Below are 15799 nucleotides of genomic sequence, written 5' to 3'. Positions count from 1 at the left end.
GTAGAATAGTAAAGTATCGAACCAGGCAGGACCTCAGTGATGCAGGTTTATTAACAGCTGGGAACATACAGGATTATGTTCAAAGTATTACAAGATGCAGGTCTAATTTATACAGTTTCTTACAATGCAAGCATATTAGGTACAACATGATTGGTTGCTACGATCTACGTCAATGTAACTAACCATAAATCTGACACCTGTTCTACAACCAGATAAACTTAATTATTCCCAGAATTCCTATATGTTCATTAAAAAGATTTATAACTGGTTTTGTCTAATTAAAAACACCTGTGTATAGACAGTATGGCACCCAACTGAGTTATCAAACTCTCCTTGTCCTGATAAGATTTAACTTAACTTACAGATTTACTACTTTGGGACAATGAACTTTCAATAACCCCACCAGATGTGTTATATGTCTTACTATATGTATGTATTTTAACAGTTTTAATGAGGGCACCTTTGTTTGACCCTGTCAAACGTAATAAATGTACTGTACATAACTTTCCCTTACTCCACATAATTATTTTAAACCACCCGTATCGCTTATCTTTGACGGTGCTTATCTTATCAGCTATATTTCAACTACTGTCAAAAGTTCTCTCTTCTTCTAATTAGTGAATTTGAAAACTATGAAGTATCCTAATGAACTTTCACCCAGTAAACTATCTTATAAAAAAAATATCATAAAGAAGCAGAGAGGTCATCTAAAGTTCAACATTTAAAAATGAAGATGTTCTCTATATTTTTAGAATAACATACTGTATATTAATAAAAATTTAATAACTATTGCTTTACTATTGAATAATAATATTGATAAGACCACTACTATATAATAATAATTATAATAATAATAATGATACTATCAATAAAACATATGCAAATCAATATGAATAATATGAAATACATTGGCTAATATGAGATTCTACAACAAATGCGGACAGCTAAAACCTGGATTAAGGAATCGCCTCCGACTATCCAGCAATGGATTGGAGCTATTAATATCACCCTTCCCAATAAGAAGGTATTGTACATGCATAGGGGTTTCCCAAACAAATACCAGCAAATTTGGGATAAGTGGTTAGAAGATGCCTCCACCTGCACAGATGAGGAGTGAACCCCCCATCAAACATGAACATATTATATTACGAATGCATTTTGTACCCTCCTATATGTATCCCCATACTCAAGCCCCTACCTGAGTATATTTAGCACTGCTCATGTGTACTGGGAATTTTGCTGTTCTCACAGTCGTTATTCTCCACATGCAATGTGTCCTGCTGTATTTAACCACTTGCCTACTTACACCCCCTTCCTGCCCAGGCCATTTTTCAGCTTTCAGCGCTGTTGCAATTTGAATGACAATTGCATGGACATGCTACACTGTACACAAATTACATTTTTATCATTTTCTTCACACAAATAGAGCTTTCTTTTGGTGGTATTTAATCACTGCTTGGTTTTTTATTTTTTACAAAAAAAAAAGCAAAAAAAGACCAAAAAATTTTAAAAAATATATATTTTTTACTTGGTTTCTGTCAGTAAATTTTGTAATTAAGTAATTTTTCTCCTTCACTGAAGTGCGCTGATGAGGCGGCACTGATTAGGTGGCACTGATGAGGAGGCACTAATATGTCGCACTTATGGGAACTGATAGGTGGCACTGATGGGCACTGTTAGGTGTCACTGATGGGCACTGTTAGGTGGCACTGATGGGTGGCACTGGTGGGCACTGATGGGCGGCACGGATAGGCGGTACTGATGGGCATTGATGGGTGGCACTGATGGGCAACATTGATGGGCATTGATGGGCAGCACTGATAGCCAGCACTGACTGGCATCATTAATGGGCACTGATTGGTGGCACTTGTGGGCACTGATTGATGACAATGTTGGCGCTATAATGTAATGTATTGTAACTGATGATCAGTGCCCTGATTACATGTTTTGTTGCCCCCTGCGAGGAGATGCCGCTGATCGGCTCTCCTCGCCACACACTCTGTCAGTGTGAGGCGAGGAGCGCCGATTACCGGCATCTCCGTGTTTACATGTGACCAGCTGTGATTGGACACAGCCGATCACATGGTTAAAGAGCTGCGGACGTGGCTCTTTACAGAGATCAGGGTTGCGGCGTATCCTAGCAACACGGCACGGCCGCGATCGCCGCATTGCGCGAGAGTACCGGCATCTCCGTGTTTACATGTGACCAGCTGTGATTGGACACAGCCGATCACATGGTTAAAGAGCTGCGGACGTGGCTCTTTACAGAGATCAGGGTTGCGGCGTATCCTAGCAACACGGCACGGCCGCGATCGCCGCATTGCGCGAGAGTGGCCATTCTGGGACGCCGTCATATAAGAGCCGCACTGCACCGCCCCGCCATCATTTGACGGTGGGCGGGCGGCAACTGGTTAAAGTGGTTGTAAACCCTGTACTACCACTTTTACCTACAGGTAGGCCTATAATAAGGCTTACCTGTAGGTATCATGAATATCTCCCAAACTTGCACCGTCTAAAAGATATTCACTGTATCTGTATGTGCCGACGTCATCGGCACATGCGCACTGAAGAAACGGCTCGCTCATGCAGTTTCTTCAGGAGCTGTGCTGTGACCGGCGGCTCCAGCGCACATTTGCGGGAGTGACTTAATCGCAGCATTCTGCCAATCACAGCGCCGGAGCCCACGAACCTGTAAATAACTCTGGGAGACATGTCACCGGTCACAGCGGTGTACGGGGACCGCTGTAACAGCTTCGATCTAGGGTAATATTTCATAATGAGCTAGTATGCGATGCACTCTAGCTCATTATGCCTTTGTCTTGCAGGTTATTTTTTATTTATTTTTTTGAGAGTTTACAACCAAGCTGCAAGCTGAGCTGACCTCTAATGTATTTAACTCTGTATGATTATGTCAATGTACACATTTCATGAATAGTGCTTGTTGCACCCTTATTTGTATATTTTTTTTCTATATAATAAAACTCTGTTTTTTGATAAAAAAAAAAAAAAAAAAAGTAAAAAAAACACAAGTAATGCATACCTCATGGCCAGTAAAAATACAACATGCACATCTGATACCCAATTTACTTTGTACTACAACAGCAAACACAACTATAAAGTTTGGTCTTACCTGCAGATCTCAAAGAAGACACAGCCTACGCTCCAGATGTCCATTTTGTAGGTATAATATCCATCAGTCAAGAGACATTCGGGTGCCCGATACCAGCGTGTTGATATATATTCTGTGTATGGCTGTTTTGAGAAGACACTGCGGCACGAGCCAAAGTCCGCAAGCTTTAGGACATCTTGCTAGATCAGCACAGAGAGTTTTGATAAAGAATAATAGTTAGCTTGGTAGATGACAAAACTTTTTTTTTAGCTGCCAACTCTCATCTAGAATAAATGTCACATCTGCCTGTCTGTATTAGAACCTAAGTGCAGACAATCAAAAACAGAAAAATCAGCGCAAGGGACATAATTTACAGCCAGAAGGATGTGTCCCTTGTGTCGATTCATCAGCTGTTGATGAGTAAAATAGTAGTAATTCTCCCCCCTCCCTCGCAGCACCGGAAGGTTACCGAGGCGGGGGTTAATAAAATAAAGAGCCTCCACAGACTCTCATCAAGAGATCCCGACTATACTTGCCTCTCGCACCCAGCTTCCCCATTCATAGAAGACGTACTACAGCTACTATGAATGAAACAGATCTAAAAATGGAAGAGGAGCGGATGATTGATAGCTCTGCCCCCTACATTCATAGATCATGTTCCATTCATACAAGCTGTAGTACAGACGGAAGAGAATTAACACTAACAGCAGAAGAATGAACACATGGGAAACATCTAACTGTAAGTTAAAGAACCTAACAATAGTAATAACTTCATTGAAAGTGAAAGTAAAAATTTTGGGTTGTCCTCAGAAAAGCAATAAAGGAAAATCTTCCAATTTCGGACCCTAGTTCTGGTGACCTGGGGGGCTCCAAGGAATTCCTTTAACCACTTGCAGATCAGCCACAGTATGTATACTTCAGCAGGTCGACTCTATTGCGAGAAATGACGTACCTGTACGTGGTTTCGTGTAATAGATACTGTAGCCATGCGCACACCCGATGCGCACCGGGCAGACTCTATGTCCGTCGGCCATCCGCGATCGCTCCACAGAGAGGCAGAACGGGGATCTGCCTATGTAAACAAGGCAGATCCCCATTCTGACAGGGGACAACATGGAGATCTGCTGTTCCTAGTGATCAGTGAGCTCATCCCCCACACAGTTAGAACACACCCAGGGAACACAGTTAACCCCTTCCCTGCGAGTGTCATTTATACATAGATCAGTGCATTTTTTTTTTTAGCACCGTTCACTGTAATAATGTCAATGGTCCCCAAAAAAGTATCACTTAGGGTCAGATTTGTCCGCCGCAATCCCACTAAAAATCGCTGCCATTACCAGTAAAAACATAAAAAAATTAAAATAAAAGTCCATAAAGCTATCCCCTATTTTGTAGATGCTATAACTTTTGTGCAAACCAATATTGGCCTAAACTGATGAATATATATATATATATATATATATATATATATTTTTTTTTTTTTGGATATGTATTATAGCAGAAAGTTAAAAATAGTAATTTTTTTGTTTATAGCGAAAAACAAAACAAAACAAAAATTCAGAGGTAATCAAATACCATCAAAAGCTCTATTTGTGGGAAAAAAAGGACATCAGTTTTGTTTGGGTACAACATCGCATGACCGCGCAATTGTCCGTTAAAGCGACGCAGTGCTGTATTGCAGAAAATGGCCTGGTCATTAAGGGGGTAAATCCTTCTGGGGCTGAAGTGGTTAAAGCGGAGTTCCACCCATATTTTCATCTTTGCATTAATCGCTACAATCCCGCAAGTTGAAACAATATTAGGTGGTTTTTCTTTTTTTTCTCAATCTCTTTTTACCTTGTTGCCATGGTGTCTTCTTATTTCCCTTTTCGGGGCCATGGCAAGGTACGTCATATATGCAGCGCCTTGGCTCCTGGGAGATGTGCGTCGTCATTCCCAGGAGTCAGTGGACATCGCCGCCTGCTAGCATTGCATTATTTCCAAAACAGGAAATGACACAATGCAAGGCGGTGCTAACCACCATTTTTGAAAAAGGCAACAAAGTGTTTCTTGCCATTGTTAGTGTTTTCTATACAGAAGAGGCAGCTGCGGTGGCAGCAATCTGTGTGCCAGGCTACATTACTTCCGTCTATTGTTTAGCTTACATTCAGTTGCCATAACAATGGGGCAACCTTCCTATGCCGCCATTGTGATGGCAACCAGAGACACAATCGGGCACTGCATCTTGTGTCTTATGCGCATGCGTGAGATCCGGAGGTGCATGCTGGGTAACCAGCAGCACAGATTCCCGGAAGAAAACACTTGTGGGCTTCACATGCCCACAATTAAGATGGGGGCGCACTGCAGGCAGAATATAAAGGTTTGTTTTCTTAAAAATATGCTATAATACAGTGTCTTCTCATCTATTTAGCATTTGTAACGTTAGGTAAACAGCTCGGGTGTCTTAAAAAAAAAAAAAATAATAATAATTTAGGGCTGGACCTTTGCTTTAATTTGCAGAGATTTCCTCTCACCTCCTGTTTGGCTATGGGACAGGAAGTGAAGGGAAATCTCCACAATGGGACACAGATGGCAAAAAAAAAAAAAATCTGACAGGGGTTATAACCCTCCTATGCTCTACCAAAAAAAAAAAAAAAAAAGAAAAGAAAAAAAAAAAAAAAAAAAAGAAGTTTTGTCTTTAGTTCTACTTTAAAGTGGTACTAAAGTCTTTTTTTTCCCCATTAAAAATACTTACCTGCTCTGTGCAGTGGTTTTGCACAGTGCAGCCCAGATCTTCCTCTTGTCGGGTCCCTCTTCGGTGCTCCTGGCCCCTCCATCATGCTGAGCCCCACTCCCTGTGTCCATTCAGACACAGAGCCGCGGCCAGGCCCCGCCCCCTTGCTCTCCTCATTGTCTCAATGACTTTGATTGACAGCAGCAGGAGCCAATGGCGCCGCACTACTGTCTCAGCCTGTGAGGAGAGATCTGCGAGGCAAGTCTATCCCGGGAGCTGAGGGAATGAACCCAGGGAAGACACACCCCAGCAGTGCCCTCCAAAACGTAATAGGCAAGGGTGAAGAAATTTAAATATGTCTGTAGAGTAAATGATATTGGACCAATATGTATGAATAGTAACAGTATATACATACAGTATTTGTGAACTATAGACCAACAGTTTATTCCCTGAGCTCCTGGCATAGACTTGCCTTGCAGATCCTGACTTGCAACATTGCTTATGCAGAAAAATTTATACGTAAAAATTCCAGGGAGATACACGCCTTGTTTCCCCTTGCCCCCATCTTTTTTCTTACTATCTGGGTAAAACATTATATCCTATTTGGTACCTTTTTTCATTTTTTTTTCAAATATGCTATGCATTTTCCTGATGAGTGGCATCTGGCCACGAAACGCATCGAGCCTATCAATGTCATCATGTACCCAACACATAGCTTGACCTTAAAGCGGGGGTTCACCCACACCGCCAAAAAAAAAAAAAAATATTAAAAGCCAGCAGCTACAAATACTGCAGCTGCTGACTTTTAATACATGGCCACTTACCTGTCCCAGGGTCCAGCGATGTCGGCAGCTGCCGCCGCCATCCTAGGTGAGGGAATCAGGAAGTGAAGCGTTGCGGCTTCACTTCCCGGTTCCCTACTGCACATGCGCGAGTCACGCTGCGCGTCCCTAGTGGTCCCCGCTCTCTGCTGGGAGCTGTGTGTTCCCAGCAGACAGCGCGGTCGGGACGGGAAGAGGCATAGACTCCCATGGGAGTCTATGCTGGAAGTGGGTGCAAATACCTGTCTTAGACAGGTATCTGTACCCCCCTCCCCCCTGAAAGGTGCCAAATGTGACACCGGAGGGGGGGGGGGGGGTTCCGAAAAGCGGAAGTTCCATTTTTGTGTGGAACTCCGCTTTAACTGTGATTCATTTGCATCCTATAACCCATTTGTATCCATTACTCAATTAGAATTTGGCTTTTTATACTAGTTACTTCCATGGGATACTATGCAATTTTTAAATGCGTGCATGTATATATATGAATTCCTCTTTTTTGTATGTCATCGCCTTGTATACAGATAAAATACTCATGTTCAGCCATGTATCACATGTTTATGAGGTATGCTTTGTTTATATGCCGATTTAACAATTTTACAGTTTCTCCTACCACATGTCTTGTGCCTCACTCAAAGTCCCAAAAAAACCCTTCTTACATGTTTTCAACAAGAAAAAGAACCACTGCTAGAGGTATATAGATAAGGCTGATTGGAGTATCTTGCAGAGTGCTAGTCCCGGCGCGCCTCTGTGGAAAACTTGAAAAGAAGAAAGAAATAACTGCACATCCAGAACTTTTGATTGCCTTTTATTTTGTTTCACAAAGATAACACCAAAGACACCACACTGTGGTCATGTGACCACAGTGTGGTATCTTTGGTGTTATCTTTGTGAAACAAAATAAAAGGCAATCGGACGTTCTGGATGTGCAGCCTTATATCTTTTCATGTGACAACACTAAAGAAATGACACTTTGCTATGATGTAAAGTAGTGAGTGTACAGCTTGTGTAACAGTGTAAATTTGCTGTCCCCTCAAAATAACTCAACACACAGCCATTAATGTCTAAGCGGCTGGCAACAAAAGTGAGTACACCCCTAAGTGAAAATGTCCAAATTGGGCCCAAAGTGTCAATATTTTGTGTGGCCACCATTATTTTCCAGCGCTGCCTTAACCTTCTAGTTCATGGAGTTCATCAGAGCTTCACAGGTTGCCACTGGACTCCTCTTCCACTCCTCCATGATGACATCACGGAGTTGGTGGATGTTAGAGGCTTTGCGCTCCTCCACCTTCCGTTTGAAGATGCCCCACAGATGCTCAATGGGGTTTAATTCTGGAGACATGCTTGACCAGTCCATCACCTTTACCCTCAGCTTCTTTAGAAAGGCAGTGGTCATCTTGGAGGTGTGTTTGGGGTTGTTACAATGTTAGAATACTGCCCTGCGGCCCAGTCTCGGAACGGAGGGGATCATGCTCTGCTTCAGTATGTCACAGTACATGTTGGCATTCATGGTTCCCTCAATGAACTGTAGCTCCCCAGTGCTGGCAGCACTCATGCAGCCCCAGACCATGACACTCCCACCACCATGCTTGACTGTAGGCAAGACACACTTGTCTTTGTACTCCTCACCTGATTGCCGCCACACACGCCTGACACCATCTGAACCAAATATGTTCATCTTGGTCTCATCAGACCACAGGACATGGTTCCAGTAATCCTTGTCCTTAGTCTGCTTGTCTTCAGCAAACTGTTTGAGAGCTTTCTTGTGCATCATCTTTAGAAGAGGCTTCCTTCTGGGACAACAGCCATGCAGACCAATTTGATGCAGTGTGCGGCGTATGCTCTGAGCACTGACAGGCTGACCCCCCACCCCTTCAACCTCTGCAGCAATGCTGGCAGCACTCATACGTCTATTTCCCAAAGACAACCTCTGGATATGACGCTGAGCACGTGCACTCAACTTCTTTGTCCGACCATGGCGAGGCCTGTTCTGAGTGGAACCTGTCCTGTTAAACTGCTGTATGGTCTTGGTCACCGTGCTGCGGCTCAGTTTCAGGGTCTTGGTAATCTTCTTATAGCCTAGGTCATCATTATGTAGAACAACAATTCTTTTTTTCAGATCCTCAGAGTTCTTTGCCATGAGGTGCCATGTTGAACTTCCAGTGACCAGTATGAGAGAGTGAGAGCGATAACACCAAATTTTTTTTTTTTTTTAAATTCTTTATTTTCAAAGAGGCAGGAAAACAGCAATATACAAACATCAATAGAACAGGCACATCAATTTTCCACATTTTACGTACAGTTCTACTGATTAATCCTTACTGACTAGCAATACAACCTGATAACGTGTATAATCCTATACAGTTTTACCCTAGTTAACCGGTCTACAATTCAAGGAGGCCTGCTGTTCCTGGTTTACTATTATGTATTACCTCTTGTTGTATTTTCTTTTCTTAATTTTCTGTGTTCTCCCTCCTCTTCCCTTATCTGTATACCGTAGTATGCGAACAAAGATAAACTAAGAACGGAAAGAGAAGGAGACAAGGAAAGTATAGAGAGCGAGGGGAAGAGGGATGAGAAGGAGAGAAGAGAGAGAGCGAGAGAGGGAAAGAAAAAAAAAAGGGGGGGGGGGAACCACCCCTCTCCAGCCACACCTACAGTGTCTCCACATTCCAATTCTCCAACTTACTAAATATCTAGGCCACCAGCCCTGCATACTCTTCTGAGTAGAAAAATTGGAGCCAATAATACCACTTCTTAGAGAACTGTTCTCCACGTCCCTGGTCAATGGCCACGAAGTCCTCCATTTTGTGAATATCAACTATCTTTTTCAACCATACCGCAATACCCAGGGGCTCCGTCCTTTTCCAGAATAGGGGAATGCAACTTTTCGCCGCCGTAATCAGTGAGGGCAGGATTGATTTCCTGTATGCCTTGCCTGGTATCTCATGATGGTGTAATAAAAAGAATTCGGGGGTCTTGGGCAGCTCCCTATCTGTAAACTTCTGTGTGATCCGGTGTACTTCTGACCAGAAAGGTGCAAGAAGCCAACAAGACCAGAATATGTGAAGAAGAGAGCCCTCTTCCTCTCCACACCTCCAGCAAATATCCGCGCTCTGAGGAAACATCCGATGTACTCTGTCTGGTGTGTAATACCAATGTGATAGGACCTTGAACCCCGTTTCCTGTTGGGCCGCACAGTTCGAAGTCTTGTAGGTAAAGAGAAATATTCTCTCTGCCTGTCTCTCGTTTAGCTTTATTCCCAAGACTCGTTCCCACTTAGCTAGATAAGGAGGTCTAAATCCCTTGGGGGGTGAGATGAGGAGCTGGTAAGTTAATGAAATGGCATGGCGCAACGGCTCCTGCTCCGAACAAATAAGTTCGAATGCTGTCAGTGCTCGCAAGAAAGGTGCCGGTGGGGGCTGTGCTCTAAGAAAATGCGCTAATTGGACCTTTTGCCAAAAAGAAAGGCTCGCCAGGAGGGGGTCATCTATAATTTCCTCCCTGGTCATCCATTTCCCATTCCCAATGAAGTGACGGAGCTGAGACCTGTTACACCCCTTAAGAGCTTGGAATCTGGGTTCGTTCACTCCTGGGCTAAAGTCAGGATTGTCAGTTACTGGGGTTAGTGGTGAGGGAGCGGGCACAATCGAGTGTTCTCTAAATATTTTTTGGTCCATTCGCCACGTCTCACCCACTGTAGGATGGTCCGTTATGCGGACTGGTAAAATCTTCTGACACCACGGCAATCCCTCTAGCTCCACACCCGTCAAACACTTTTCTATTTGAATCCATTGTTTTAGTGTCCCATGGCGACACCAGTCAATTATTCTTGTCAAATGGCAAGCTGAATGATAGAGAGCCACATCTGGAAGAGCAATTCCACCGAGCATTTTTGGTAACCGTAGGATTGATTGGGCGAGCCGTGGGGGCTTTCTAGCCCAAATAAACAGGGTCAACTCCCTATTTGCTGCTCTTAGAAATGCCTTTGGAATCCTAATGGGTAGAGTCTGGAGATAGTATAAAATGCGGGGCATAACATTCATTTTTACTATACTACACCTTCCAAACCAGGAGAACAAACCCGTTTGCCACTTCTGCAGATCTTTTTTGATGTCTCTCAGCATGGGAGGAAAATTAAAAGTGAATACGTCTTCTACCTTCTTTGGTAGACGGATGCCCAAGTATTTGATACAGGAATCCGCCCACTTAAAGGGAAAATCTGCTTGCAGCAGTTTAGCCAATGAACTCAGCATGGATATATTTAGGGCTTCCGATTTTTGGAAGTTAACTTTAAAATTAGATAATTTGATAACACCAAATTTAACACACCTGCTCCCCATTCACACCTGAGACCTTGTAACACTAACGAGTCACATGACATCAGGAGGGAATATGGCTAATTGGGCCCAATTTGGACATTTTCACTTAGGGGTGTACTCACTTTTGTTGCCAGCGGTTTAGACATTAATGGCTGTGTGTTGTGTTATTTTGAGGGGACAGCAAATTTACACTGTTATACAAGCTGTACACTCACTACTTTACATTGTAGCAAAGTGTCATTTCTTCAGTGTTGTCACATGAAAAGATAGAAGAAAATATTTACAAAAATATGAGGGGTGTACTCACTTTTGTGAGATACAGTAGGTTTGATGATTGGGTGTCCACAAAGTGTATTTCCTATGAAAGACTTTCTCACCTTTATTAGAATATTTTCTGGCTTGACATCACGATGAAAGATTCCATTTCTGTTACAATAATACAAAGAAATACAACTTAATGCAGAAGGATTACGGACACAGGACATAAAACTAGCCAGTGAGAAAACAAATATGATGTAATATAATAAAAAGTAAGATGGAATAGTACAATGTTTCCAATATGAAGGATGTGTGACACTGGTAGATGGCACACTTGTCAGGGAAGATATGCCATACTTCCTTTTTATTGTAGTTAGGACACCAGCAAGAAGGGTTTATTTTTACTATAGATCAGCATTTTTTACCCCAAAGGAACCCTTAATAATAGTTTTCAGGTCTCAGAAAACCCTACTAAAATTAAGTCATTGGTGGTCAGTGGGAAGAATGCTCCTCACATTGGTGATCAGTGGGAAGAATGTTCCTTACATTGGTGATCAGTGGGAAGAATGCTCCTCACATTGGTGATCAGTGGGAAGAATGTTCCTTACATTGGTGATCAGTGGGAAGAATGCTCCTCACATTGGTGATCAGTGAGAAGAATGTCCCTTACATTGGTGATCAGTGAGAAGAATGTCCCTTACATTGGTGATCAGTGGGAAGAATGCTCCTCACATTGGTGATCAGTGAGAAGAATGTCCCTTACATTGGTGATCAGTGAGAAGAATGTCCCTTACATTGGTGATCAGTGAGAAGAATGTCCCTTACATTGGTGATCAGTGAGAAGAATGTCCCTTACATTGGTGATCAGTGGGAAGAATGCTCCTTACATTAGTGACCAGTGGGAAGAATGTTCCTTACATTGGTGATCAGTGAGAAGAATGCTCCCTACATTGGGGTACAGTGGGAAGAATGCTCCTTATATTAGTGGTCTTCAGGAAGAATGCCCCCCCCCCTTACATTGGGGATCAGTGGAAAGAATTTTGGCTCTGCCAGTTGGTGTTGAACACAGAACTATGCAGGCACCACCAGATGGGAAATCAACCAACCACAACCCTTGCAACTTCTGAATGAACCCTGTTCGAGAATGGCTGATATAGATAGACTTATGCCGTGTACACACGCTCGAACATTGATCGGACATTCCGACAACAAAATCCATGTTTTTTTTCTGACGGATGTTGGCTCAAACTTGTCTTGCATACACATGGTCACACAAAGTTGGTCAGAAATTCCGAACGTCAAGAACGCGGTGACGTACAACACGTACGACGAGCCAAAAAAAATTAAGTTCAATAGCCAGTGCGGCTCTTCTGCTTGATTCTTAGCATGCGTGGCACTTTGTGCGTCGGAATTGTGTACACAAGATTGGAATTTACGTGAATGTATTTTGTTGTTGGAAAATTTGAGAACGAGATCTCAAATTTTGTGCGACAGAAATTTCAATGAAAACTGTCCGATGGAGCCTACACAAGGTCGGAATTTCCGACAACAAGCTCCCATCGCACATTTTACTTTGGAAAGTCCGACCGCGTGTACGGGGCATAACAGTAATCTTTAAGTCACAATATTTCCCATGAGCCATTGCTTTTGCCACCATACCATCGAGAACATAATACCAGCTCTAGAGATATTAGCCCTGTTCAACCAGAAGAGGCACCTGGAAGGAGATGGAAAGTTACAGGTAACAGGTTACTTATGTTATGATTATATAACAAGTAATGTCTGAGATTGCTTTTTTTTTTTTGGCAGGAATCCCAAAGGACACAAAGTACAGCTCATCTACCTCATCCTGGATGTACAAGACAGGCTTCTATGTAACTAATAAAATCCAGTGGCCTACCTGTGAATGTGTTCCAGGGACTTGCACAGCTGGTACATATAATTGCGGATTTTATTCTCTGATAACGGGTGTCTTCGCTCTGCAAGATGGAAGTAAAATAAGAATCAGAAACAGCTCTGGTGACATCTCTGATACAAAATGACACAAACCTGTACTAATTATTAAAAAAACATCATGAACAACACAAACAAATAAAAAGTATCTAGAATTTTGCTTTGTGTAAGAAGGTGTTCACTTTGTGCAAAACGTAAAGCTGAACTCCCACCTTTCCTTCAGGCTGTTGTACTGACTCCTCTCCTGGACTGAAATGGCTTACTCTGATTTCATTGCACATGGTGAGCTCCTCACAATGTGCATTAGAAAATGCAACAAGTCAGATAGAGCCCCACCTCATTTCCTGGCTGGAGGACATCCAGCATCCTCTACCCCAACTTGGTAGTCTTTGACCCACCCCTTTCATTCATTGGATTCCATCACATGTAGGTATTACCTAAGGCAGGCTGCTGTTATCAGAAAGCTATATACAGTCCCTCCTAATAGCCATGACAGTGGCGGCTGGTGCTCAAAATTTTTTTTTTGGGGGGGCGCAAAAAATTTTGAAAAAAAAAATCATCAAATGCTGCCACTGGGCCCATCAAACGCTGCCACTGTGCCCATTAAACGCTGCCACTGTGCCCATTAAAACACTGCCACTGTGCCATCAAATGCTGCCACTGTGCCATCAATTGCAGCCACAGTGTCAAATGCTGCCACTGTGCCAAACGCTGCCACTGTGCCCATCAAAGGCTGCCACTGTGCCCATCAAAGGCTGCCAGTGTGCCCATCAAAGGCTGCCAGTGTGCCCATCAAATGCTGCCAATGTGCCCATCAAATGCTGCCCGTGTGCCCCTGAATGCCCCCAGTGTGACCCCTGCCTGCTCGCCGTCTGCCTGGCACTTACCCTATCTTGGTAGGGCAGCGGGTGAGGGCGACGAGCGGGGTCCTCCATGCGTCTCCTGCCGTCCTCATCTTCCTGTCCTAATATTATTATTATTATACAGGATTTATATAGTGCCAACAGTTTACGCAGCGCTTTTCAATATAAAAAGGGAGACAAAACAGTTATAATACAATAAAATACAGGAGGATTAAGAGGGTATATTGGAAGAGTACAACTGGGAAGTGTATACCAGGGAGGCTATCCTTAGAGCTTTGTTCCAGGCATGCAAACTGATCATGGTACATTGAAAGTTGGAGGTTCCCCCTACTGTGAGGGAGTGGTTCAAGAATATTGGTGAGCTGTTAAGAATGAAAAAGATTATATACCAACATAGGGGAAATGTGCATAAATTTGAGAAGTTATGGGCACTGTGGTCGGATGTTCCCGGGCTTGCTCCGGTGGATTTGACCATGGATAGATGAGAAGTTATGGGCACTGTGGTTGGATGTTCCGGGGCTTGCTCCGGTGGATTTGACCATGGGTAGGCTACTTAGGCCCAATACTGGCTAGTTTAGATGTATTTGTGCAGGGTATAGTGCTAAATTACTTGAGAGGGGATAGTTTGTTTCCAAGTATGGTGTAAAACTTATTGCTGTTTGGTTCCTCTGGTTAGGCAAGTTGACTTGCTTACTGTATTATCAGGCTTATTGGTTTGTTAACATTGACTTCAGTGGCGGGTGTGTTTCTGCTGGCTTTATTGATATGTACTGTTGGCAATGTATGTTGATGTATCTTCAATAAAATGTTGGATGAAAAAAAAAAGAACTAGGGAAGCCAAAATAGCAATGATTTGCATTGCTCCTCCTTGTATCCAAAAGTGAGGAATAGTCCTCTTATTTTTGGGATCTGTGATAGATAATAATACATGTACAATATATAGAGGCAGTCTTTAATATTGACTGGACCCTGGGCAAACATTTTCTTTGAACCCCCCCTGCATGCGAGAGAGAGAGAGAGAGAGAGAGAGAGAGAGAGAGAGAGAGAGAGAGAGAGAGAGATCAGAAAGGTGGAGAGAGAGAGAAGAGAGAGAGAGAAGAGAGAGAGAGAAGAGAGAGAGAGAAGAGAGAGAGAGAAGAGAGAGAGAGAGAGAGAGAGAGAGAGAGAGAGAGAGAGGAGAGAGAGAGAGAGAGAGAGAGAAGAGAGAGAAGAGAGAGAGAAGAGAGAGAGAAGAGAGAGAGAAGAGAGAGAGGGAGGGGGGGGGAGAGAGGAGAGGGGGGAGAGAGAGGGAGGGGGGGGAGAGAGAGGGGGAGAGGGGAAGGAGGGGAGAGGGGGAGAGGGAGGAGGGAGAGGGGGGAGGGAGGAGGGAGAGGGGAGGGAGGGAGAGGGGAGAGGGAGAGGGGAGAGAGGAGGAGAGAGGGAGAGAGAGGGAGGGGAGAGAGAGGGGAGAGGGAGGAGGGAGAGGGAGGGGGGAGAGGGAGGGAGAGAGAGGGAGGGAGGGGGGAGAGAGATGGAGGGGGGAGAGGGAGAGGGAGGGAGAGGGAGAGGGAGGAGAGGGAGGAGGGAACGGGAGAGAGAGGGAGGGGGGAGAGAGAGGGAGGGGGGGAGAGAGAGGAGGGGAGAGGGGAGAGAGAGGAGGGAGAGGGGAGAGAGAGAAGGGAGGGGGGAGAGAGAGAAGGGAGAGGGGAGAGAGAGGAGGGAGAGGGGAGAGAGAGGAGGGAGAGGGGAGAGAGAGGAGGGAGGGGGGAGAGAGAGGAGGGAGA

General features: G+C 43.9%; 1 protein-coding gene across 2 annotated transcripts in view; it reads right to left on the bottom strand.

Annotated features, from left to right (window-relative positions):
- Window positions 1-15799, bottom strand: part of MOK (MOK protein kinase) — a 71735-nt gene that overhangs the window by 36139 nt on the left and 19797 nt on the right. For both annotated transcript variants that reach the window (XM_073608822.1, XM_073608821.1), the window contains exons 5-7: window positions 13121-13199; window positions 11340-11388; window positions 3131-3309 (exon numbers count right to left, since the gene is read on the bottom strand). In XM_073608822.1, the coding sequence (XP_073464923.1) occupies window positions 3131-3309; window positions 11340-11388; window positions 13121-13199 (307 nt within the window). The remainder of the gene's footprint in view (window positions 1-3130; window positions 3310-11339; window positions 11389-13120; window positions 13200-15799) is intronic.

Source organism: Aquarana catesbeiana, linkage group LG13 (genome assembly GCF_042186555.1).
Source record: "Aquarana catesbeiana isolate 2022-GZ linkage group LG13, ASM4218655v1, whole genome shotgun sequence".
NCBI lineage: Eukaryota > Metazoa > Chordata > Amphibia > Anura > Ranidae > Aquarana > Aquarana catesbeiana.
Note: the sequence above shows the minus strand (reverse complement) of the source record. Positions and strands in the feature narration are given on the sequence as shown.